General features: G+C 38.6%; 1 protein-coding gene across 1 annotated transcript in view; it reads left to right on the top strand.

The window, feature by feature from the left end:
- DNAH11 (dynein axonemal heavy chain 11) overlaps window positions 1-26,907 on the top strand; it is a 299,232-nt gene that overhangs the window by 209,617 nt on the left and 62,708 nt on the right. Inside the window, exons 61-63 of the mRNA XM_055314731.1 lie at window positions 4,868-5,038; window positions 16,957-17,192; window positions 18,357-18,479. Coding sequence (XP_055170706.1) covers window positions 4,868-5,038; window positions 16,957-17,192; window positions 18,357-18,479 — 530 coding nt within the window. The remainder of the gene's footprint in view (window positions 1-4,867; window positions 5,039-16,956; window positions 17,193-18,356; window positions 18,480-26,907) is intronic.

Consider the following 26,907-nt stretch of genomic DNA (forward strand, 5'->3'; position numbering starts at 1 on the left):
TTTATTTATTTATTTATTTATTTATTTATTTATTTATTTATTTATTTATTTATTTATTTGAGAGAGAGAGAGAGAGAGTGAACAGGGGCAGAGGGAGAGGAAACCTGATTTGGCTTTCAATCCCAGGACCCCAAGGTCATGACCTGAGCTGAAGCCAGACACTTAACCAACTAAGCCACCCAGGTGCCCCCATCAGAACAGTTTTTAAAACTAAGCCTGATAGGTTGGTTGGTTGGTTGGTTGGTTGTTTTTTCCTGTGACATCTTTTCACAAGTACCTTGGTATACTAATGTTAATAGTTATTCTATTAAATATATATTTTTTAATTTTTTTACTATTTATTTTAAAGAGTACAGCAGGGGGAGAGGGAGAGAGACCAGCCAGCTCCACACCCAGCACAGAGCCCGATTTCACAACCCTGAGATCATGGCCTGAGCCAAAATCAAGAATTGGATATTTAACCAACTGAACCACCTAGGCGCCCCTATTAAATAAAGGTTTTTGAAACAATTCTTTTTAAAGTTTTCCTATTTGGACATGAATGGCAGAAAAACATACAGCTTTTGTTCTTAGGAAGGCACAGATTTCATTTGCTCTTTCATGTATAATATATTCACATAATAGAATATTATTTGACCATAAAAAGGATTGAAGTTTTGATACATATTACAACATGGATGAACCTTGAAAATATCAAAATAAATGAAAATAAGTGAAAGAAAACAGACACAAAATGCCACATGTTGTATTATTCCATGTATATGAAATGTCTGGAATGAACAAAGTTCCAGAGACAGCAGATTACCAGTTGCCAGGAGCTGGACAAGAGGGCAGAGTTTGAAATGACTGCTAATAGGTAATAGAAACATTCTCAAATTAGTGGGATGATCATACAAGTCTGTGAATATATTAAAAGCCACTCAGTTACATACTTCACAGGGTGCATTTCACAATATGTGCATTAAGTCTGAGTAAAGCTGTTATTTTTATTTAAGTGCTACCTAAAAGTATATAACTGAACTATTAGAAATACATTTAGCTGAAGGTGATAGAAAAGTTGTTTACAGTGGCTTGAACAAATAGGAATTTATTTTTCACATATGGCCAAAAAGTTCCACGGGTAGGCCATTATCAGTGTTGATTTGGGGAATTAGTGATTGGACACTGAATCTCTTTGTACCCTTTTGCTTCTCTATACCTAGCATGTGGTTCTTCATGCTCGTGCATTCTGCAGCATGGTCACAGATGGCTGCTCCTCCTCCAGATTCACAGGAGAGAGAAAATAACCTGTAGTGGCTGGGTTTTTCATCTAAAAGATGAAAAACTAAACTAAAAATAAATAAATAAAAGATGAAAAACTGAAGTTTTCCTTGAAACCCATCTGAGAGACAGCCACTTATGCTTCTTTAGCCAGAACTAGAGTGACCACATCTATCTTCAAAGGCCAGGAAGATGGGGAATAGAGTTCTCATCGTTGGCTCGGCTGATCACAGTTCATCTCACGGGGATGGAAACATCACCACTCATGAAAAGCAGACTTCTCCTAGCAACAAAGGAGGGAGAATGTGTGTCAGGATAGGCTAGGTTAGGCAGTTGCCTAACTTTTAAAGTGGACTTGAAAAAATCAAATGAAAATTTACTATAAATTGAAACCTATCACCTCTCTAACTCTCATAGTCCATTGACCATAAATTCATGGACCATCCTGCAAAATCTTCTCTTTGCATTCCATCTCAGTAATCACAAGTCTGTTCTTCCAGTGATTACAGCCAAAAGCTGTGAACTCCGTCTTGAGTTTTTGTTCTCCTTCTCATGACCCATACCCCAACTCCATCAGCATATTGTTTGGGTTCTACCCTCGAAGTCCATTCCAGATCCCAGCCTTCTAACCCACACTGGTTCAGGCATCCATTCCTCATCCCTCAAGTACTGCCCTGGCCTCCACCATTCCCCGCCCCCCAAATCTACTCCCCCTGTTGCAGCTGAGTAATTTTTTTTTTAGTTTAGTTTTGTTTTTTTGCAGCTGAGTAATTAAAAAAATTAAGCTCATTCATGTCTTCCCTTCCCCAGAAGTTTCCAGTAACTCATTGTCTAACTCAAAGTACAGCCCAAAGACTTTCCCTAGCCTGCATGATCTGGCTCCCAGATGCCTCTCTGTCCTTAAGCCTGTCCCCTTCCCTCTGGCTCCACCTTCACTGGCCTCCCTGTGCTTTCTCATATTGTCAGTCTCTCTTATACCTGTGGCCTTTGCCTTTTTCCTTCACATGGCTTACACATTTCCAAATGACATCGCTAGCTCCCTCACTTCCTTCAGGTTGCTGCTAAACGATCTCCTTATCACTTGGTTTCACTCTGCCCATATATACACACCCATACCCCCCCACACACACACGTATACCTCCCTCCCCAACACACACACACCCCATTCCATAACTCTTCTTCCTACTTAGCTTTATCTTTTTCACAGCATTTGTCACTACATGACACAGTTATATATGTATGTATATGAATGCATATACTTTTGGGGAAGGTCTTTTTTCCCTAACTAGAATATAAGCTCCTCGGGAACAGGCAGTACGTCTGTTTTTTGCACCACTCGATTCCAAGTAGAGAGAATAATCCTTGGCACATCATGGACACCCAGAGATACTTGTTGAATGAGTGAATGCTTGAGTTTGGGGAGCCTCCTGGTTAAAAAGAAAAATCTGTAGCCCTTTGAATATTTACTCTTCTTCAGTTGAGAAATTCCACTGCTACTAGTGGAGTTTACACCTGTTCCCATTGGAAGTGATATGATTTAAGTAGTTTGAAGTGTTAGTCATTTGTGAGGTAACGAAGAAAATGAAAAAGTGCCATTTAATTAGACTGCTTCCTTGTAAGTAGGCTTCGGATGTCCAAAACTTCTATGAAGGAGAAAACAGGCTCTACCATGTGTCTCTAACACACGGCAATGTTTTCCAAAGTCTTCGCTTACTCATGATGATGTAGACAAGAAGAGGAAAGAAGGTGAAATCATGTTAACTAGCCAAAAAAACAACTTACATATATATTTGTATACACACATTTTTTAAGGATTAATTGAAGATGTCAGACCTTTTTCTTTGAGGATAAATTCTTTCTGACTAGAACAGGAGACAGTTAACTTCTGAAAAGCATCAAGACTGATGATTTTGTCTATATAGCATTGACCTGGAAGCTATAGTCTCAACCATTCAGACTAATAAATCAGGCAATTTATATTTAATCATTAACTAACTCCTGAGCTGAACAGCTGTTCAAAATTAGAAATGGGTCACCCCAGCCAGGATGACATTACAGGCAATCTATAATGCATTAGAATAAAATTATAGTGATTTTTAACTGTCTAGAAATTTATTACAGGACATGTTCCAACTCTTAAACCCTTGTTAGCCGGTGTCAGTAATGATTTATGTTGCATGGGTGGTATAGTGAAATTATTGACGATTTCAATAGCCAATAAGTCTATGTTTAGTAAATCTTCAAATTTCAAAGCTGTTTTGCAGAATGAGGTGGGTGCACTTTATTGTTTATCATTTGCTATCCAAAGACAACAAAGATGGAGGAAAGGCAAATGAGAAATTTCTCTTCAAAATTAATGGATATATGGTCTGTAGCTGAGGGAGGAAAGTAATGAATTCTATAAAAAGGGCTAAAGAGTTGAAGTGCCTTAGTGTTTATATGGCTAACTTGGGGTGATCTTTATTAGGCAAAGCAAGGAGACAATCTTCAAAGAGCTTTGATAACCATTCTCACTTGGTAGTCTCACAACCTCCATGTCGTGGGTATTATGGTAGCTTGCAGGGAACTGGCATTCCAGTCTGTTCTGACATACATCATTTTTGCTTTCTGTGTTGTCTCTCTTCTTTCACAAGCAGAGCTGAATTCCACAGGGTTCTTCCTTGCTTGTACTATCAGATTGCTGATTTTTTTCAGTTGCAATTAATTTGCATGTTCTTAGAATGGAATACAAATTTTAGCATGCATTGAAACAGTGAGTTAGTGAGCTATACTTCAGTTAATCCATAGATATTTATTGCAATTTTATTCAAATCCAATATTGAGGCCTCCACATACTTAACCTGGAAATCAGATTTTAAATGGCTATAACAACTAGATACAAGGACTTCAGCAGCGTTCTTTGAGTGTATTGTCTTCAAGACTAGTGAAATCCTCCTGATTTCTATTTTTTTTTTTTTACATAGGCTCTAGGTTCTTCCACCGATAGAGTGATCATATTAGAGAAATAACCCGGGTTTAGTAACTACCAGCATTCTTCTTTAATTAATAGCATCCAGGATAGGTGGCTCTTTAAGCTTTACATTTGATAGGTGGCTCTTTAAGCTTTACATTTTAATTATTGATATGAGTGGTATTTGTCATTTCCCTTGGTCTATAATCAGCTGATAGCCATATGTTTAAAATAATGTTTGTGTAGGGTGGTGTACTACCATTGCTGCAAAGCAGAAGGAATGCAGAGCAGCCAAGCTGCCATTAAAAATCCGAATGTCACTCAGTCCTGGCTGAAGCCCTTGGCCCTCCACTCTCAAAAGGATGGGAAATTCTATCAACTTTTGAAGAGACAATTCGTGCACCTAACAAGAAGGAGATGGGAAAGATCTAATGCCATATTGCAGTAAACTACCCTGAAGAGAGTATGAGAGCTCCCTTCATAATCATGGGTTTCAAATGTAAGAAAGATGATGACAGTCATGCAGTCGAGTTCTTTTCCCTCTAAAGGCTTTGCAGCAGAGCATAGTAGACTAAACCTGAGCTGTAAGGTGGTTACGTTAAGCGTTTGTTGTTGGTGTTCACCCTGCAGTTACATCTGAGTAACTTTGCCTTTCAGTCAGAGAAGATTCGCTGGTGTCAGTCTATTCAGTCGTTTGAAGCTCAAGAGAAGACCCTCTGTGGAGATGTTCTCCTTACAGCAGCATTTGTGTCTTACGTTGGATCCTTTACAAAACCGTATCGCCAGGAACTGGTGGACTGCAAGTGGGTTCCCTTTCTCCAGCACAAGGTAAGCTCCCCTCCTTAGCTTGTCAGCATTTGGAGACATTATCTTGGAATTTCAGTAGAAAAACTCAGTATGTCTACCAGGTTCTTTTGTACCCCTGTCATGACTGACTGACTAGAAATTCTAGTATGATGAAGACATTTCTTGTGTGTCACAGTGTTTCTTGTTTAAATGATGGTTTCAACACAGGGGTGAAGAAATAATAAATTACTTTTTCTACACTATAGCGATATAGTTACACAACTGCTTTTAACAAAACTGGTAACTGAAATCAAATTGGGGTTATTGTTGGGGTATAGCATGAAACTTAGTTCTCTTCCTGACATGATGGGTTATTTGTTAAAGCCTTTTTTTTTTCACCCCTATTTTCAGATTAAAAGTGAGCATTTTGTATGCAATTATCAAAATAAGTCATCCTAAATCTAAGAATCCAAACCCATGAGCAGAGTGAAATCACAGCTTCGGAAGATTTAAAATCATCTAGTTTATGGTAGTCCTTGTACAAAAAACAAAATGAAAAAAGAAAAAAAAGACAAAATGAAGTCACAGAAGTCTAAGTGACTAAGGTGGTGTCGTAAGGTCGAGTAGACTAGGAAGTCAGGAAGTCTGACTTCTAGGCCCTTGTTTTCTCTGCAACACTGTGCCATCTCACTTGACAAAAAAGCCCTTACGACATCCTATGTCTCTCTGTAAATTAATGCTCTGCGTTGGTAATAATACCTCAATTTTCACAATAGTTGTTTTCCTGACATAAATACATGTCAGGGGAACTTGTGCAGATGAAATAAAATGAAATGAGTGAGGGAAAGTTCATTATTAAAGGCATTCCATAATTAATAACTTTAAAAGAACAATCCTTTTGTAATGATTTAATATAGCTGTGGTATCACACATTTTTTAATGTCAAAGATTTTCAAAAGGAGGTTATCTCTATTACTGCTCGGGAGTGCAAAGCTTCTCTTAAAGTATTTCTGCCCAGACATAGGCTTTCACGTAAGAGAATAAAGCGTTCCACTAATACCGTCCAACTCCAGCTGTGTCATGAGCTTCAGAGTTTGAGCTGCCTGACTCTGCCCTTCCCTTTTTCTGTTTCATCTTCACCAAACTTTGATCCTCTTTATGGGTGTCTTTGCCTGGATCACCCCATAAGTAATTCAGATGGACAATTGTCCTCTTGCATGGTCTTCTCTGCATTCTCCAGCTTTCTCATTCTTTCCAAAATTATAAGGAAATTCACCTTCTTCTTGTTCTGTCCAGAGTATTGAACTTCACCTTGTCATCTTAGTGTTACAATTCGGCGTAACATAGTCCTGACAGTAGGAACTTAAGCTACCAGTCATTTTACAGTGTTTAAGTTGAAAACGTGCCTTCTCAAATTTAGTTTTAAAATTGATCTTTAATCCCTGGTAGAGGATTATTTAGGGTGTACATTTCCAGGAAGTTTCCTGTCAGCCAATGGGTATTTTCCCACCTACTCCAAAGCCCAAATATTAAATAAAATCTTGTTTTGAAGAAGTCATACAAATAAAACAATAGAATTGATTGACTTATCCAAAATGTCTCAACATTCTGACCTTATCCCCAAAGCAAAATAGCAGTTTTCTGATGATATGTGCTGAACACATTGTCATTTTAACCACAGGCCTGTGATTCCTGTAGCCCTACACCCCTCGCAGTGCTCTGTCTTCCTCTCTTGAACCCACAGGCACCCTGCAGACGGAGAGGTAGCCCCTAAGACACGACCAGCTTACTCTTGCACTTATCTCTGGGCATAGCTGGCTAAAGGAAAAAGATGATTCCAAAATAATACGAGCGATGTTCCTTTGGAAGAGTATTCTCTGTCTCTAGGACACCTGGCAGAAAGTGCTACATAAAACCTAACCAGTGTTTGTCATTCTAGAAAGAAGGTTCCAGTTTCTGAGCTAGTTTTCTTTGATGGCTTCTAGATTCAGTCACAGCAAAGTGGGAGGACAGTCACATTCATGTGAAACCTGTGCCAGGGTCCAAGAGGAGCTAAAATCGCTTAATAATTCAATTTTTAAATTAATTTACCTCTAAAGGTGTTTCTTCGTCCTGTCCTCTCAAGAACCAACTGTTGCTATTTCTCCTCATTAGATCAGGGTGTTTTCTAGAGCTCCACCTGCCTGTCGTAACTGTCTCCTGAGTGTCTCTGGCTTGTCAGTTTGGCCCAGGTATCCTGAGGATTCAAATGGTTGTAAGTTAATCAGTCAATGAGTCACTTTGATTTTCATGATTTTTAAAATCTTTAAATCAAGCATGTCATTTGTTAATGATCTGTTGACATATGTAAAGTGACATTGGAAGGAACCCTTTTATATAGCAAGTATACTTGCAAAAGTGTATCTGTGGCCCAGACCCTGGCATCTTCACCCCAGTGTCTGAAAGATGTCTCACATATAGCACATCCAGACTGAAATCCCAACCTTCTCCCTCAAAAGCTCTTCTGCCCAAGTATTCCCAACTTGTTTAACAATGGTTCAATTGGGCCAAAAATGTTGGAGTCATCTTGATGTGACTTTCCCTTTGGCACTCATATGCAGTGACTTTAGGAAATTCTGTAGGCTACACCTTCAAAATATATTCAGAATCTGATCAGTTTTCACTACCTTCACTGCTCCCATATGGGCCAAGCCATCATTCCTCTCTTGAATAACTGCAAAAACCTCCTAACTGGCTTTCCTGTTGCTGCATTTGTTGCTCTTCCCCATAGTCTGATCTCAGCATATCAGCTAGCATGATCCTTTAAGAGTGCAAGTCAGATAAGGTGAATTTTCTATGAAAATCCCTGTGATGACTCCCCACTGCAATAAGAGCAAAAGCCAAAAATCATACAAAGTCTTATGAAACCCTCCATGATTTTGCCTCTTACTCTATCTCACTTCCTATTATTCGTTTCCTCACTGCTCTGCTGTAGTCACATAGGCCACCTTTCTTGCATGTACCAGATATGTTCTGACTGCAGACCCTTTGCACTAGCTGCTATCTTTGTCTTAGTGTCTTCTCTCAGGACATAGAAGTATCTCATTCCCATCCATGAAGTTTTTGTTCAAATAACATCTTCAAATCCCTAGATAGGATTGTAACCTCCGTCCTTCAACATGCCTCATCCCACTCCATTTTTTTCCACCATAACATTTGTTACTTTGTATTTTTTAAAATTTATTATATAAGAGAGAGAGAGAGAGCACAGAGAGAGTGAGACGGAGAAGCAGACTCCCCACAGAGCAGAGAGCCTGACACAGGGCTCGATCCCAGGACCCCAAGATCATGACCCGAGCTAAAGACAGACACTTACCTGACTGAGCCACCCAATTGCCCGCAACATTTATCATTTTCTGATACATTATTTTATTTATTCATTTGCTGTGGTTAATAGCTTTCCTCTCCCTCAACTACATAGAAGCAAGAATTTTGTATGTTTTGCTAACTGCTCTAGCCTGGAATGGCACCTGGAACATTGTAGATGTTCACTATATCTTTTCATTGAGATGTAAGTTACATACCATATAATTCACCCATTTAAAGTATACATTTCAGGAGTGTTTAGGGTATTCTCAGAGTTGTACAACCATCATCACAGTGAATTCTAGGACATTTTCATCACGCCCAGAATGAACCCCATGCCCATTAGCTCCGGTCACCTGATCCTCTCCAGGCTTAGATATTTGCCAGTCTATTTTATGTCTCTATAGATTTGCATGTTCTGAACACTTTCTATGAATGAACTGATATAGCTCACATGTTTTCCAGGTTCATCCACGATGCATAGCCTGTATCAGGATTTCATTACTTGTTAGGCCTGAGTTATATTCTGTTATATGAATGTACCACATGTTATTTATGCATTCATCAGTTGATGGGCATTTGGGTTGCTTCTACTTTTTGGTTATTATGAAAAACACTGCTGTGAACATTAGAATGATTTGTGTAGAGGTTTTTTTGTGTGGACGTGTTTCGTTTCTCTTTGGTACATATGCAGGAGTAAGATTTTTCTAGGCTGCATGGTCATTCTAAGTTTAATCCTTTGAGGAACTACCAGACTGTCAGTATATATTTTAAAATAAAGGAATATGTGCTTAAATATACATTGCATGTCAGTGGGGGAAATCATGGATTTTTCAATGAATGGTGATGGAACAGCTGACCAACCTTTTGGGCAAAACTATAGTTAGTGCTTCCTATACAGCTTCAAAGCAAACAAAAAGAGTTCCAAGTGATTTAAGTATTAGAATGGTAAGTAAGTTTTTTAAAGTGTAAAGCTGATATATCATTATAGACTGGAAAATGTAGATGAACATTACATAATTAATAAGCCATATTTGAATTCCCATATTATAAACTAAGAAACAGAGTTTGGATTTTATCATGAACATCAGGAGTCACTGAAAGATTTTAAGTAGGTCTGTGATCAGAATTATACATTTTGACAGCTTACACTGGGCACAGAAGAAATAGTGACTTGAAAGGGGAAGAGACTATTGTTACTGAGGCCATGTGTTATGATTACCATCTAGAAGACAATGAGCTAAACAAAGTGAATGACAGTGGACGTGGTGAGCAAGGGGAGCGATGCCAGAAGAGACATGGAGGAAGAGCTGGTGAAACAAAATGTCGGATTGCATATGGGAGTGAGGGGGAGATAGGATAGTATGTGCAGGTGCCATTCCCAGAGATTGAAATTGGTTTGGAAAAAGAGCTGAAGGTTTTAGGAAGATGATTGCACAGTGTCTCTGAAGCATTCAAGAGTTGATGACCAGTAGGGACCTGGGTAAGAGTTATTGGGTGGAGAGTCAGCTTTGGGAGTCATCGATGTGTGTAGGTGATTGTTAGAACTGCACTCGGGAGGTGACATCACATCAGAGGAGCTTTAGAGTAAAGTGAACTGACTTGGTGCTGACATGTAAGTGGGAAGTAGAGAAAGATGAAGAAAGTGTAAAGATTGGAGAACACCTCAGGCATACGGGGTGCCATGGGAGACAAGAGTATAAACATGGGAATGGTCAGTGATGCCAAAGCCACAGAGACAAGTGAGGGAAGAATTAAGAACTGAAAATGCCATGACACATGGAAATGTGAAGGTCTTCTGTGACCACGAAGGTGTAACAAGCCAGGAAGCCAGATTGCACTGAGTTACACAGTAAGTGGGAGGTGAGGAAGTAGAAGGAAAAGACAGATGATTCTGGGAGGAATTTGCCCATGATAGTAAGGAGGTAAGCAGAGAACCTAGTTAGAGACATGGAGTGTGTGCAGGGTTGGTTCTTCAATGTGAGTGAGATGAGAGCATGGATCTGTTTCCAGAGAAGAAATGGAAAAGGAATTGTGGAGGATGGAAGGGTGAAAAGGGATGAGCCACCAGAAGCTGGGAGGAAATGGGCTCCAGAATAGAGGTCAGTAGAATGACCCTCGGATAGTAGAAGCAAGACTCTTTGAACTCAGGTGGGAGGGAGGAGACAAAGGTGGTCAGAGGCAGAGAAACTGATAGAAAGTTGATGCAGCCTCACCTGCTGGTCTTTCTCCTCTTGGGAAGCTAGGAAAATGCAGTACCATCTGGCCAAAGATGAGCAAATTGGAATCAGGAGAGCATGTGTGAAGAGAGTGGTAAAAACATCAAAAATGCCCATTGAGGGAAATAGGAAAATAGATGTTAATTGTTGCCAAGCAGCTTTAAGAAACCAAGGATGAACTTGAAAAAGATAAATTTGTAGTCACAGTAATAAGGTCTTCATCCGTAATAGAGTGTGAGAGCAAAAAAAAAAAAGGGGGGGGGGCGTTCCTGGATGGTGTGGTACAATTGGTTCTTGATTCAGCTCAAGTCATGATCTCAGGAGTGTGAGATCGATCCCCATTTTGGGCTCTGTGCTGAGCATAGAGTCTGCTTGAGATTCTCTCTCCCTCTTCCTCTGCCCCTCCTGCTCTTGCTCAGTCACTCTCTCTCTCTCTCTGTGTCTAATATAAATACATAAATGTTGTTTTCTTTTTTAAGTGTAAAAGCAAAAAAGGGAGGACCAGAAGATGACAGCCAGGTCAGATAAGCCAGAAGGAAACAAAGGCAGAGAAGGTCATGGGACAGGCAGAGGAACAGCTAAGGAATGGAAGGTGCTAATTAAGCTAGATAGAGATGCAAGTGGAGCCAGAAATTTGTGGTTAAAAATATCGTGAAGTTTTTCAAAAAATTAAAAGCAGAATTACCAAATGATTCAGCAATTCCATTTGTGGGTATACACCCAAAAGTAGTAAAAGCAGAGACTCGAATACTTGTATATTTGTTCATAGCAGCATGATTCACTGTAGCCAAAAGGTGGAAGCGATCCAAGTAGCCCTCAGTAGATGAACGATAAACCAAATGTGGCATATACGTATAATGGAATATTATTCAGTGTTAGAGAGGAGGGAACTCCTCTCACATGCTACAACATGGATGAACCTCGTAGACATTATGCTAAGTGAAATAAGCCAGTCATAAAAGGACAAAGATTGTGTGATTCTACTTCTGTGTAGTATCTAAAGTGGTCAGATTCATAGAAAGTACAGTGGTAGTGGCCAGGAGCTGCAGGAAGAGGGGGTTGGGGAATTCTTGCTTAATGGATATGGAGTTTCAGGTTGGGAAGATAAAAAACTTGAGATGGATGGTGGTAATGGTAATGGTAATGACAGTGTGAATGTACTTAATGCCACTGAACTGGATGCAGAAAAATGGCCCAAATGGCAAAATTTAATAATATATAATATATATAAATATATATAAAATATATATATCCATATGGTTATATATTATATATATATCCATAATAAAAAAATACATGGTAGGTAAGAGACTAGATATCTTACTACTGTTGGTTATAGTAAATATTATATTTAAAGGTGAGAGGTATAGACGATCATGTTTAAAGAAGTGGGTATTAGGTGTTTAGATTTCAATAAAATGATTTCAGATTATTACAAGGTCTGAAACAGCATTTGTCATCTAAGGAAAGAGATATTATAACCCCTTATCAAAAACATGTCACCATCATTGGGAGTGGGGGGCTGTAGGGGAACCCAGAGATGGTGATGTTGTGTTATCTTCCCAGGTGGTTCTGTTACTTTACTCTCCCTCTGCCTTTTCTCCCAGAATGCTGGAGTGGAAAGGAAATGCAGAGCTTTGGCATGAAGGATGTCAAGGCCTGAAATTAGATTCGTTATCGATGTGGGCACCGACATTGCCACAGGTGGATAGCAAAACTTAGAAAGGCGAGAAGGACCAATAGCTATGTCCTTAATAATGAAGATGAGGAGACATATAGCGGATTGTATAACTGGACTCCATGAGCCTCAAAAGTGGCTTTTTTTAAATTGAAAAATGAAAGACCAGTGGTCTTGGAATGATCTGTAGGGAAGTAAGAAAAATGACAGTTCTTTCCCATGCACATTTTGAGTATTGAGAGTATTAAGGAAACTGTCTACTTGAGAAAGCCTCAAGTGAAGTGAGACCCAAGGAAACTCGTGCTTGCACCCCAGCCTCATGTTGAGATCATGTAGGAGGGAACTTTTAAAATATATTCATGTTAGTTGAAGTCGAGTCATTAGTGATGGGAGGCTACATGTTGGCAGTGTTTGAAAGCCCTCGTACATTCCAGTATGCAGCATAGGGTTAAGAATTACTGCCCTTGGTGAGAACTGGAATTTTGGTGAAGATGAGCAGCTAGTGGGAGCAAGGTAATTTGGTCCACATAGGACCAGGATGCTAAAGGGCATGTGGGAAGAAGCATTGTCAGAATGTGCGGTCTCGGGGGCGTGAGTCTGGAGGATGGATGGAGAAGAAACAGCAGCATAGTAGTGTGGCCTTGAGGGTCCAAATTACACTGTTACTCAAAATTGTTTCCATCCAAAGAGTTAACTCAAAATTGTTAACATCCAAATTGTTTTGGGTGGTGACCAAACAAGACAGAGGTAGTGGGCATACAGGGCCTGTACGCCCAAGGAAAATGGTATCCCAAGTTGTTTCATCCAGAGTTGTTGTCCTCTGGGCACACAAACGGGGCGTGGACAGGTTCATGGAGGCGTTTACACTCTGCTCATCAACCTGACCTCGCAGCTCCTAGACAGAACAAAACATGGAGCTATTCGTGCTGTTAGCCTTTCTAAGCCTCAGCATCCTACGCGAAAACAGAGATCTCTGCTTTGGAGAACTATAAGTTACATGAGATATTGAAAAGAGGGAATGTAGATGAATAAATTTTGTAAACACTTAAAGCCTTCTAAATATTAGTAGCTTTGTCACCATCCTGTGAGGAGAAATGTGGGGCTTTTTTGTTTTTTTAATTCAGCAACTTCACATTTCGTCTTTTTATTCTGATTTCAGTATAATTAATATGCAGTGTTACATTAGTTTGAGGTGTACGGGGTACAGCACTTGGGTACATTATCCAGTGCTCACCAGGAGTGTAGTCTCTGACCCCCATCACCAATTTCACCCATCCCTCCGATTCCGCCAGGTAACCAGCAGTCTGTTCTCTTTTTTTTTTTTAAATTTTTTATTTATTTATGATAGTCACATACACAGAGAGAGAGAGAGAGAGGCAGAGACACAGGCAGAGGGAGAAGCAGGCTCCATACACTGGGAGCCCGACGTGGGATTCGATCCCGGGTCTCCAGGATCGCGCCCTGGGCCAAAGGTGGGCGCTAAACCACTGCGCCACCCAGGGTTCCCAGCAGTCTGTTCTCTGTATTGAAGAAGAGTCTCTTTTTTTGGTTTGTCTCTTTTTTCCTATGTTCATTTGTTTCTTAAATTCCACATGGAGTGAAATCATATGATATTTGTCTTTCTCTCACTGACTTCACTCAGCATTATACTCTCTAACCACAAACCATGTGGTTGCAAATGGCAAGATTTCATTCTTTTTTATGGCTGAATAATATTCTGTTGAATATATTACACATCTTTATGCATTCTTCTATCAATAGACACTTGGGTTGCTTCCATAATTTGGCTATTCTAAATAATAACTGAAGTAAACATAGGGTGCATATGTCCTTTTGGATTAGTGTTTTCATGTTCTTTGAGTAAACAGCCAGTAATACAAGTCCTGGACCATATGATGATTCTATTTTTAATTTTTTAAGGAACCTCCCTACTGTTTTCCACAATGGCTGCACCAGTTTGCAATCCCAACAATAGTGTGCTTGAGTTCCTTTGAGATATGCAAGTGTGACCTCATCAGGAAGTTTACGTTTTTCCTTTGGCATATACCACTTGGTCAGCTTCCAGATGATTCTGATACACATTTGGTGTTAGAATTAGTGTGGGTTAGCTCATGGCATGTACTTCCAGACCTTTCTTTCTCTCCAGTAGAAGCTTTTTTTCTGCAGAGGAGAGTTTCTTTTTCCCACCTACCCCTCCCACTCCTCTCCTCACACCCCCTTGCCAGCTCATCTCCTAGTAGCATCTGGGTGACACTTAAATTGATGCTACTTAATGAAGCAACTAGATGAAGCCTTACAGACTTGCAAAGCTGACTTGAGACTTAAAGCACTCCCTTTATGCACTGGGTTTCCAGGTTTATTTTCCTTTCTGCAGAGTCCTTTGAGGAATTCTGAAGAGAAGAATGAATTAAAAAGAAGATACATGTGAAATGAGGTTTATTTTCCCCTACCTAAACCTAGGTTAAAGTTTATTGTGAAAATAATGACTATTGTAAATATCTAAAAAAATATTCTAACGAAGAAAATTTCTTGATGTACTGATGCAACTACCTATTTGAACATAATACTATCAAGAATATATCCTAAAGGGCATCCCGGGTGGCTCAGCAGTTTAGCGCTGCCTTCAGCCCAGGGTGTGATCCTGGAGACCTGGGATCGAGTCCCACATCGGGCTCCCTGCATGGAGCCTGCTTCTCCCTCTGCCTGTGTCTCTACCTCTCTCTCTCTCTCTCTCTCTCTCTCTCTCTCCCTCTCCCTCTCCCTCTCCCTCTCCCTCTCCCTCTCTCTCTCTCTCTCTACCTCTCATGAATAAATAAATAAAATCTTTTAAAAAAGAATATATCCTAAAATTTGTTTCTAAAAATTTAAGTCTCAAAGTAGTGCACAGCAATTATGATCTTCTTTAATGTGAGCTACCTGCTTGATTTCCCCTACTAGATTAGACTGACCATGTAAACATGGTAGGGGGTTCTCTTTAATCCCCTGCACTCAACCGTGTGCCCAGTGGGTGCTCAGACAATTCAAACTATCAAATTTGGACACAAAGATCTACATGTATACCATCTCTTATTCCTTTTAGCATCAGAAATTAAAGTTATTTGAAGCCTCCAGTTGTTTCAGGTTGTTTGCATTAAGTAAAAGAGAAGAAGGTAAAGCCACAGATCCCTTGCTAATGGGAGGCTGCTTATTCTAAAAGATACCAATTTTCTTGTGTCTTTAAGAAAGCTGTGTGTCAATAGCAAAGCTTGTTGCTCATATCAATAGGAGATAGAGTTTGATTTATTTCTAAGATAACACCGGGGTCAGAGACAGTAGGAATATTGTGCTACTTTTCCTAGGATGTATTGACATTAATTTGCATCGCAGCTCTACTGTAAGAACTCTTCCAGCATTTTCTTCGATGAAGATCCATGGCCGACCAACAGGTCTTGACTCCTGCTGCTGCTACACCCCATCCCACCCCATCCCACCGGCCCGCTCTAAGTAGGGCTCTTACTGCACTCTCTTCTGAGACATGTTTCCATGTTACCCTCTACCCAGCCTCCAGATAGTGTTTATTACATAGGAGGTGCTCCATAAATATTGGTGATTAATGACCAAATGAATAAATTCCTTAATAAATTCTTTTCTATAATCTTGATTATTTTTTGTAAAGTCTACTTTTGTAAAGAATGAGCCTAATTCTTTAAAACTGGTGTCTGGGGCATGTGGGTGGCTCATTCAGTTCTGAGCATCTGACATATGATTTCAGCTCAGATCATGATCCCAGGGTCGTGAGATCAAGCCATGTAGGGTTCTGTGCTCTCAGCAGGGAGTCTGCCACCCTCCCCCTGCCGCTGGCACCCACCTCCCCACCCCTGCCCCATGCTTGCACATAGATGCAATCTTTCCCACCCCCAAATAAATAAGTCAATAAGTATTTTTAAAATAAAATAGGGGGATGCCTGGGTGGCTCAGTGGTTGAGCATCTGCTCAGGACGTGATCCAGAGTTCCAGGATCAAGTCCCACATCAGGCTCCCTGCATGGAGCCTGCTTCTCCCTCCACCTGTATCTCTGCCCCTCTCTCTGTCTCTCATGAATAAATAAATAATATCTTAATTAATTAAAAATAGGTTTCTTCCTCTCTCTTAAAGGAGCTATCTCCTCATTTTGCAATGCTACTTTCCACAATCACAGGGCAGGTGGTTCCCTCTCAGTGGAGAGGCTCCAATCTCAGCTCCTAGGTACAGCCAGTAAGCTGATCGAGTGCCAGCAGACTGAATACATTCCATGGAACCTATCCATGAAAGAGAAGTCATCTCTTCATAGTGTGGGGCCTGTACCACAGGATGAGTTGCCTGGGCAAGATATTGTATATGGCATTGCTTATGTGGGGTGATTAACCCATGGGGCAAGTACACTTCTGTGGTCCTATAGTCCTCCCTAGTGTCTCAGTCCCCCCCTCCCTATTGGAGCAGCCATAGATGTAGGGCCAAGTCTCTTTCCCTTGACATCAGATGCAGTAATAAACCAGATGTTGAATACTGCATTTGACAGAATTCAGGGAGGTAAATACTGTGCTGATCGGGGTCAGATCGTATTTCACAGTGGCTTCAGAGCTCCCAAAGAGAATTTGCATGTGTTGTCTTGGTTTTGGTCTCTCATTTTCTTGTCTGTTACAGTGAGTCATTTGCCTCGCGATGCTGGCCATTTATTGCATTCAACTCTGATTTTCAAGGTTTCCATCCCAATAACTGAAGGCCTGGATGTGATTGCCATGTTGACGGATGACGCTACCATTGCCACCTGGAATAACGAAGGACTCCCCAATGACAGGATGTCCACCGAAAATGCCACCATCCTAACACACTGTGAGCGCTGGCCGCTGATGATAGATCCCCAGCAACAGGGAATTAAGTGGATCAAGAATAAGTACGGAACTGACTTGAAAGTCACACATTTGGGCCAGAAAGGGTATGTGAAATTGGGAGAATTGGCCTTGTGTTTAGCTACTGTGAAATGGGTCTGATTTTTACAGAGTCCAGGCACTTGCTAGACTGCTCTGCTATTGTGACGTGACAGTATGACATCTCTTGTTTATCTGCTTGCTCATCTTTCACGTAAAACATCTTTGCTGAACGGGCATTTCTGTTACATGGCATCCACTTACCTGAAGATGAAATTAGGTTGAAGATGAAATCAAACACTGCACCCGAGTGGAAAAATTAGTCAGTTTCTTAAGACCAAGAATGGAATAGGAGGGACTGTAATCCTTTGGGGCATTTGGTATATGCCAACACAGGAATTGTCAGTGGATTAGAATCCTATTCCTGAATATATATCTCACCTATTGTAGAATTTTAGCATGGCTGCAAGTCCCAATGTTAAATGCCTAAAGAGAATTTCTTAGTCAAGTTTTATATATTGCTTTTGAAAACGGAGTCTACTCCAAGACTTTCTGTCATTAGGTCCTCATGACAATACTGTCTGATAAATAAAGTTGTTGTGTACATAGTTGGTGTTCAGTTAATATTAAATAATTTTAGACTTACTGGTATTTGATTTGACCCTTTTATCATCTTTTCACATATAAAACGAAATAAGAAATTTCTGTCATACAGATATATGTACTCCTAGCTTATCTGAATACTTGGAGGAAATTATTTTTGAGGGGGAGAGCCTATTTTTGGAGAGGGAGAATGTAGTATAATGATAATTTACCACTTATCATGACCGAAACTAAGGTTTAAAAAAATGAATATTTGACAAAACCACAAGGTATTCAATATATTTTGAATTTTTTTATCAAAAAAGGACTCATTAAATGAATTTAAATTTATGATGTTTGGGTAAGTTGCATTTGTCTGAACCATGGTTACTGTCAAAAGAACTAATTTACACATAGACTTATTCATACTGTTGAATTTCACTTGGAAAATATCACTGTGTAATTCATCTCAAAATCTAATCATGAATTTCTATGTAATCTACTTGAATACTTCATGAAACAGATTTCTCTAAGTCTGTCTCATTAAAAAAAGTCTACATTAAATCAAATATAATTTAATATAAATAATTCTGAACATTTTCCCTGTGCTTATATACATTTTATTATCTCAATTCTGATTGAATTTCAAGGTTTTTGAATGCCATTGAAACTGCTTTGGTCTTTGGAGATGTCATCTTAGTTGAAAATCTGGAGGAAACAATAGACCCAGTCCTTGATCCACTGCTTGGCAGAAACACGATTAAAAAAGGGAAGTAAGTATTGTTGAATTTTTTTTGTGCTGCATATGAATGTGATCAGCAGCTTCTGTTAGGTTCAAAATCAGTGCAGTCCATCGGAATCTTCTTGATGATGTCTCTGAGTTTCCATTCCATGGCAGCTCCGTTCCAAGTCAGAAGCAACCTCAACATGACCCAGACTTTCAGACTATTTCTTTGATAGATTTAGATTCATGTTGTCCAGTCCCTGATTGATAAACCAAAAAATCTGTCACAAATCTGAGAGTAGTTGTTCCTTTATCAGTTCATACCAAAGTAGTTTAAGATTTGGCAAGACACCTTTCGTGTATTTACCTAAACCACCTATCTTTTGTATCCTTGTTTATTAAATATTTTTCAATAGGATAATTCAAAGTCCATTCACTGTTTTTGGTTTCACTCCACTTCAACTAAAGTAATGGCATCCACAAAATGAGAGGTTTACTGGGCTAGTTCTCTTTTTTCTAATAAGTTTGCAATATGTATATAACATATATATATATTTTTTAATTCATTAGTGGACCCTGAAAATCATTCCCATACCAGCAGCAATGCCACCAACAACTAAGAACTGCTTAGAGCTCTAAGTGATGTTCCAATCAGCTGCCATTCCCCTGGACACCCCACTCTCCAGAACATTCTACTACGGGTGGGGAAGCCATTTCCCAGGGGTTATCATAGCACTTTCTCTTTTTTTTTTTCTTTTTTAAGATTTTATTTATTTATTCATGAGAGGCACAGAGAGAGGCAGAGACATAGGCAGAGGGAAAAGCACGCTCCCTGGGAGGAGCCTGATGTGGGACTCAATCCCAGGACCCCGGTATCATACCCTGAGCCAAAGGCAGATGCTCAACCCCTGAGCCACCCAGGAATCCCCATCACAGCACTTTCTATGCATGTGTTAAAGGTCACATTCAGCAAGTGTGTCTCTGACCAAGCCTTTGTAGGCTCACAGGGGTTATGGCATTCCATGGGCTCTGTGTGGAACCTACATTCACTACACTTATTTCACTGGGTTTCCTTCTCTTTGTTGGTGGGCTCTTTTCTTCAAAGAGATACCATTTCAGAATTTCTCCAACACCCTGCTTTGACACCCAGTCTCTGCCTCAAAGTTAACGGTCTCCTTTCTCATCACCAGTTTATTCCTGTCCATTCTAAGTGGAAATAGGTCTACTTAAGGATAACTGACTTGTGTTTTTTAAATGGCCCCTAGCCAACTAGTATTTATTATATGAGCAAATCCATTTATAGTGACTGACAACTTATAATTGTTTAATAAGCCAAAATTTACCCAGCCATGCATTTAGAAAACTCTAATAAGCTACTTGACAAACTGCAACTCTGACATAAATATAATTGTAGCCGTGTCTGATGTGTTAAAAATATAGTGTAAAATCTTGAATGTCACTGAAGTGAAATCTTTGTTATTAAGGCTTTGACTATATTAGGAAGGCCTAAAATGTTTCATCGTGAAATGCACATTCTCTAGCTTTAACTTGGACCTTTAGTAACACAATTTAAGTGTAAGAATTTGGTGATTTTCCTCTCTTCTTCTCTCTCTCTCTATATATATATGTATATATTTATATCATTTAAATATATTATAAACATGTATAATTTTACATATTATGTATTTAAATATATAATATAAATAATATATAACAGATATAAAAATAAGTTTAATTACATATATGTATATAAAATTTAAAACTTCCAGGGCCTAATAAATTTGAGTCATGATTTTTCCTCAGGATAGATATAGTTACATATTATTGTGAATCCCAGAAGTCTTATATTTCAGAAACAAATTATTTTCATAAAACATCAAGGCTTTATCACAGTCTAGAGCAACTTATTCCAAATTATATTATTTCCTGAATAGGTACTCTCTTTTAGGTTTTATAGAACTGATCATATCGTTCCAACATTTTTTTGTAAAGGCCAAGAGAATTGAAAATGATCCATAAGAATATAAGAAATGGTGATTATCGCATGCAGTTATTATGTTAATGATCCTGGTTCCTAAACTCTTACATATGGGAACAATGACTTACATGAGTATAAATTCATATCTGTATCTCCAGTTTTTCCTACTTCCCTCTCTCTTGCAGATATATTTAGTATCTTTCCCCAGAGAATCTGAGTGCTGGTGGAGTCCTTACATACTGTATCAGTCACTGATAAAAATTCTCTGAGCACTGTTATACCAGGCACAGTACAGGGGCTGCAGATCCTCAGCATGATAAGATAGAGACCCTGGGTTTCAGGAAGCTATGTTTCCTTTAGGGGAGAGGCAGACCCTGTAAACAATAAAAGAAAGATGGTGCCATTGGTGTGACATTAGAAGTATATGTGGCAGGGATTCATCATTGCCATAGTGGAGACTAAGAAAGGCTTTGTGGAAAAAATTACATTTGATTACCTTGATATTTAATATGAATCTAGAAAGGTGAGTGGGCATTTGTCAGATACACAAGTAGAAGAAGAGAATTTTGGAATGAGAGAAATAAACCAAATATTAAAACGCAAAACAGCCTAACAGCTTTGGGCAGGACTGCAAATAGGATCCACATCAGTGGAGAGCCTTGTGTTGGAAGGGATAAAGGACAGTAAGGCCTGGGGAAGTTGAGACCTGAGAGATTGGCAGGCCCCCCAGAGTGTGGACATCCTTGGGTACTCACAGATGACTTTTAATTTGACCTTTTCCTATTGATTGATAATTCTTTTTCTTTTCCCCAAACATACTAAAGGGGCCCATTCCTATCAGTAACATTAGTTGACAGCAGCAGTGGTTCTTAACCAGCAGACTTTTCCTACCTCGAGTAACAAATCTGGAGTCCCCATATTTTCACTTGAGAACCATGAGCATGTCAGTGGGGAAGCTAGTGAAGACTTTTAGGCACGCTAGGAGTAATGTAATCAGATCTGCGTCTGGAAGGGCATGCTGTCGGCATTATGAAGTACTGATGGAAGGGACATGGACTAGGGTCCATGGGGCCAGGATCTAATAACCAAACAATTGCAGTCGTCGAGTTGAGACACGATATGACCCTAAACTAAGGCAGTGATACTAGAGAGAGAGGACCCACAAAAGAATTCTCAAGGAGTTAGCTTCATCAGTTCATGGTCATTAATGAGATGTTGTTAAGGGAAAAAAGGAAGGTTCAAGGGTGATTTACAGTCTTCTGCTAGGTTAAATGATGGTGTGGTTCATGGAGAGATGTGGTACAGCAATAGGAGTAAGTGTAGGAAAAGAAGCAATGAGCTCGCTTATTAGACATTCAAAGATGAAGGTGCTAGAAAGGAAGTCTAAGAAGCCAGTGGAGCTTGGTAAGGAGATCTTGGCTGACTATGTAGACTGCTGCATGAAGTCATGTCCTGACATTCTGTATGCTCACTCCTCTCCAGCCCAGAGAGTGGTTAAAATAATCTTTTCCTAATATTGCTTCTATCACTGGCCTGTTGAAGAACCCATTAAGAATTCTCTGTTGCGGGAATATAAGGGAAGGGAGAAGAAATGAGTGGGAGATATCAGAAAGGGACACAGAACATAAAGACTTCTAACTCTGGGAAATGAACTAGGGGTGGTGGAAGGGGAGGAGGGCGGGGGGTGGGGGTGAATGGGTGACGGGCACGGAGGGGGACACTTGACGGGATGAGCACTGGGTGTTATTCTGTATGTTGGTAAATTGAACACCAATAAAAATTAATTTATTAAAAAAAAAAAAAAAAGAATTCTCTGTTGCCTGTTACAGTAAATTGAAATGAAGCTCTTCTCCGAAGCCTATGAAATGTTTTACCTATTTGATCACATACTCCCTTTATTCACACAGATTAATTCCCCCCTCATATGATATGATTTTTTACTTACATGGTCTTTCTACAAATCCCAAATTCACTCCTTTCAGAATCCAACTGCCATTTAATTAATTAAATGGGAATTTTGAGTTTCCACTTTCAGGGCTTCCTATGCCGAGTCCATTCTGTACTGGGCCACTGTGATATTTTGCCTTTATCTGTCCCTTGTAAGTTATGTTTTGGTTTTTTTTTCAGCCCTATATCTGTATTAGATTACAAGTTCTCTATGAATAAGAAACATCTTTGTCTTTTAAAGATGGTTAACCAAAGTCAAAACAATAAAAACACAGACTTTTATTTCAGGCAGATTAGATGTGTGAATGCTGAAAAACAACTAAGTGTGTTAAAATATTCACACCTTCCGGCCCTTGGTTGACCAAAAAAAAAAAAAAAAAAAAAAAAGAGTGTACCTAAAAAGCAGGAATTGGATAGACAAGGAACGCCAAAGCTTGTTTTCTTCTTGAAGGCACCGGCTAAAACCTGATGACATAGAATTTCTGTTTTGATGGATACCTGGAGCCTGGACCATGCCAGCTGAGGGTGTGAAGTCTGCTAAGAGGCTGCTGTATAATGCTAGAGCCTCAAGGGGCCAAGCCTTCAATTTGACGGTAAACTTGTCAAAAACTAAACAAAACCCAGCCCTGCGGAAAGGAGTGCTTTCCTTTCTGTACTTTGGCACTGAGAAGTGAGAAAATGTCCCCTGAGAGTTCCTAATCAGAAACTCTCTTAAAAATATTCAAGACAAAAAAAAAAATTCAAGACAAATTTTTACTTAGATGCCCTAAAAATCTCAAACCAATAACTTATTTTTAAGTGGCACCAGATTGGTCACGTCCCAGTGTACTTGGCAGAAGCAAATAAAAATCCTGTCTGGAATTATGTACATCAACCCAGACTTTAGAGAACTGTACACAATATAATTCCAAGGTATAGGAGTTCACAGGCAAAAATCACAGAACACAGTAAATATGGCATCATACAAGGGAGAGCCAATAGAAACCTCAGATAACAGAATCCTTCTCTCATTGCTGCTTTGTTTTATATTTCCTTGATTGTTTTGTTAATAGGACATGTTTATTATTAGCCTTCCATGGATTATTTATTATTAGTTTTGCTAATGTTTTCCATGAGATTTTTCATCAGTTTTTTAAATTCTTTTTTTTTTTTTTTTGGCTTCTACTCCTTATACTCTTTCCAGCATGATTTTGAACTTATTCTTTCTTTGAACATATATTTTTCCATCTTTTCTGTAGGATTTGGCATGGGAGGGAAGATAAATACAATGATGACTCCATGATCTTGAACTAGCTGCATGAGCATTTTCAAGAGAACTTCAAGGCTATGAAGTGGGACTTATGTGCTAGCGCATGGTTTTTAGAAATTAGCATACTGGGGTACAAGAAGTAAGATGAAATTCGGTTCAAATCTTGGTCTGCCCCCCCTTTAGTTTGGTGATTTGAAGTAAGTTGTTTAGGCTCTTTTTCTTCATTTATGTTTTCTTACCTGGTGAGGAAAAAAAATTATGAACAACATAGCACAAATAGGTAGTCAAAGTATATTATTTCCCTTGAATCTTGAACCAATAATAACTGCAGTATGTTGGTGATTGGGAGAATAAATCAGATACGAAGCCAGAGATCCTGAAGTAACATGTTGTATTTTGGATGTGGGATGTGTGAACAAGAAAATCAGTCATACATCTTTTGATGTTTTAAGTTGACTCCTGAGAACAGGAGAGAGTTTTTGTCATTAAAGTTGTATTATTTAATGCTGATACATATAAAAGTTATAAAGCATAATAAATTAGATATATATCTTCCATTCAAACGATGAACTGAAAAATTACCGATATTCTTTAAGCCACTCTTATAAATAAATAAATAAATAAACAAATAAATAAATAAATAAATTTTTAAAAATTTTTAAAAAAAAGCCACCCTTATTCTCCTCTCATTCCCCATTGGGCCTCCTCTCCCAAAGGTAGTATTCTAAACTTTGTTAACATTTCAAAACTTTATTTAAAGTACTTTATTTTTTTTTCGATTTGGGGCTTTACAAAAATGTCATCATAGTGTATCTAAAGGGACTTGAATTTTCCACTGTTAACATGTCTAAGACTTACCTGTATTCTTGCTTTTAGTTCTGTTGTATTTTCATTGTTCTAATATCCAGTGGCATAACTGTTCCTGTTTATTCAGTATTCTTATTGAGGAACATTTCAGTTGTGTTCGTGTTTTCTACCATTACAAGCCATGCTACTATGAATATTAGTACTCTGAAGATTTGTATATACATTTACAGGTGCACACAGCAAGAGGTTCTTCAGAGTTTATATTCTGGAGTTAGGTTGTAGAGCGTGTGCACAGTCAGCTTTAAAACATAATACCAAATTGGTTTCCAGAGTATTAGTACAAACTCGCATGCTCACCACTAGTGTGAGCTGAGGTAGGGACTTGTGCACTTCTGCTGTTTGTTTGTTTGTTTGTTTGTTTGTTTTATTACAAGTTATGTATGCAGTACGATTAACTGCCTCTTCCTAGGAAGAAGTATTCTGCTTCTTATTTTTTTTCCAGCTCTTATTTTTGAATGGAAAAAGTTGAAGACATTCCACATTTTGATACTAGTCTTGCCTATAAGAGCTTTAAAAGTACTTTGGAATAATGTTTGATATTTTAGTGAAAGCATTATTTCCACCTGCCAAATGTCTGTTTCACCAAAGCAAATGCTTCCTTGTGAGTTCATGTAACTCTAAAGAAAAGAAATTGTTTTTAAAAATCCATATACATGCAAGATTAAAATAGATTGGTTGAGTAAGAATATTTTTCTTCTAATGCAGTAAATAAAAAAGGAGAAAATGATGGAAAAGAAAACTAATGGATAAAGGTCAACAGGGCTTTAATAATAGAGATACCATTTGGATTATTAGAACAGGAACAGAAAAATTTTTATTTTAACTTGATCACATCCCAAACCGACCTATGTTGTTGTAAATTTTCTGATGGACATCTTATTCTCATGTCCAAAAATAAACATTGATTATTTTTCTATTCCCTTCTGTCTTTACAATTCTATGTTATTATGTCCATACAATTACTTTTGTGATTGCAGACATTTCCCTTTGCATTGTAAAGACAAGATAGCATTGAAAACAAGGAAAAGATGGGGACTCAAGGCCAGAGCATTCACCCAGCTTGTCCTCACTGCAATCCTCTTCCTCCCACACAGGTGGGATAACATTTGCATCCTCCTGAAAGCCACATCCCTCATGAAGTTTTCCGCCATTAATGGTGTTTTTGTTTATTTTACTTCTGTTTGTTTTAGGGGCCTTTTTTTTTAACCAATATTAGTTTATTCTTCCTAATAACAAATGTCTGAGAAGACGCTTGTGATAGATATAGCATAGTCCAAAAGTTGAAGTTCATTAATAATTGGAATGTTGTGGAGTATGAAGTAATGAATACTAATTACTCCTTTCATGTCTGACAGGTCCCTATGGACCAATATATCAGCCCAGACTTTAATTTGGTTCTAGTAATGGTTTCATCAATAGCACATTAAATCTGTGTTTGAGAAGATATACAGTTGAACCTGACCCACATAGTAGATACCACTGTCATAAAATGGCCACAGGCTGACAACAGCTGGGTAATTACAAATAATTAAATCCACCAAACTCCAGACAATCCTAATTTTAAGTAAAATACATCTGATCATATCAATCGACAGAAAACATATCTGGGAAGATTTATCAACATGTACTTTTTCCAAAGCAAATTTACTGGCTTACATAATAGAGAAGTTGCTGATCTGTGAAGCATCTTCATAAAATTATATTTCTTTAATCTTTCAAATCCCCACAAGTATTATTGAAGTAATTTTTGAACTTTAATCTTAGCTGGAGTAACCTTTCTGTAAGATATATTTCGAATTGTTTCTGAGCATACAAATATTTTTTAAAACATTTTATACTTTTCCTACATTTATTTTCATGTAATTGTCCTTTTAATAATAGTTCTTAAGTAGTATGTCATATAAAGGAACTTAAAACTAACAGGAATATTAGTTATACAATTATAAATTTATTTTACAGAAATAAGATAATGAAAGATATTTTACAGGGCAGCTCAGTGGTTGAGCCTCTGCTCTCAGCTCAGGGCGTGATTCCTGGAGACCCAGGATCGAGTCTTATGTCGGGCTCCCTGTATGGAACCTGCTTCTCCCTCTGCCTGTGTCTCTGCCTCTTTCTCTCTGTGTCTCTCATGAATTAATAAAATCTTTAAAAAAAAAAAAAGAAAGATATTTTACAGATACTTACCATGACTGTGTTCCCTACAAGTGCTACTAAGATTATTAATAAAGGGGATTGTTTACAATTAACACGTTTTCAGTTTATTTGGTATTATTATGTTGTTACCTTTGCAGTTGATGCTACATGATTGTATTACAACTGATGTTAGATCTATTTAAATGAAGCCTTGGGTGGGACAAGATAGAGAATCACGTTAAATTAAATCCCACACTGTGATAAAATGTGCTCTCAAGCTGGAAGCACATGGTTTTTAAATAA

This window comes from Nyctereutes procyonoides, unplaced genomic scaffold (genome assembly GCF_905146905.1).
Source record: "Nyctereutes procyonoides isolate TBG_1078 unplaced genomic scaffold, NYPRO_anot_genome, whole genome shotgun sequence".
Classification (NCBI taxonomy): Eukaryota; Metazoa; Chordata; class Mammalia; order Carnivora; family Canidae; genus Nyctereutes; species Nyctereutes procyonoides.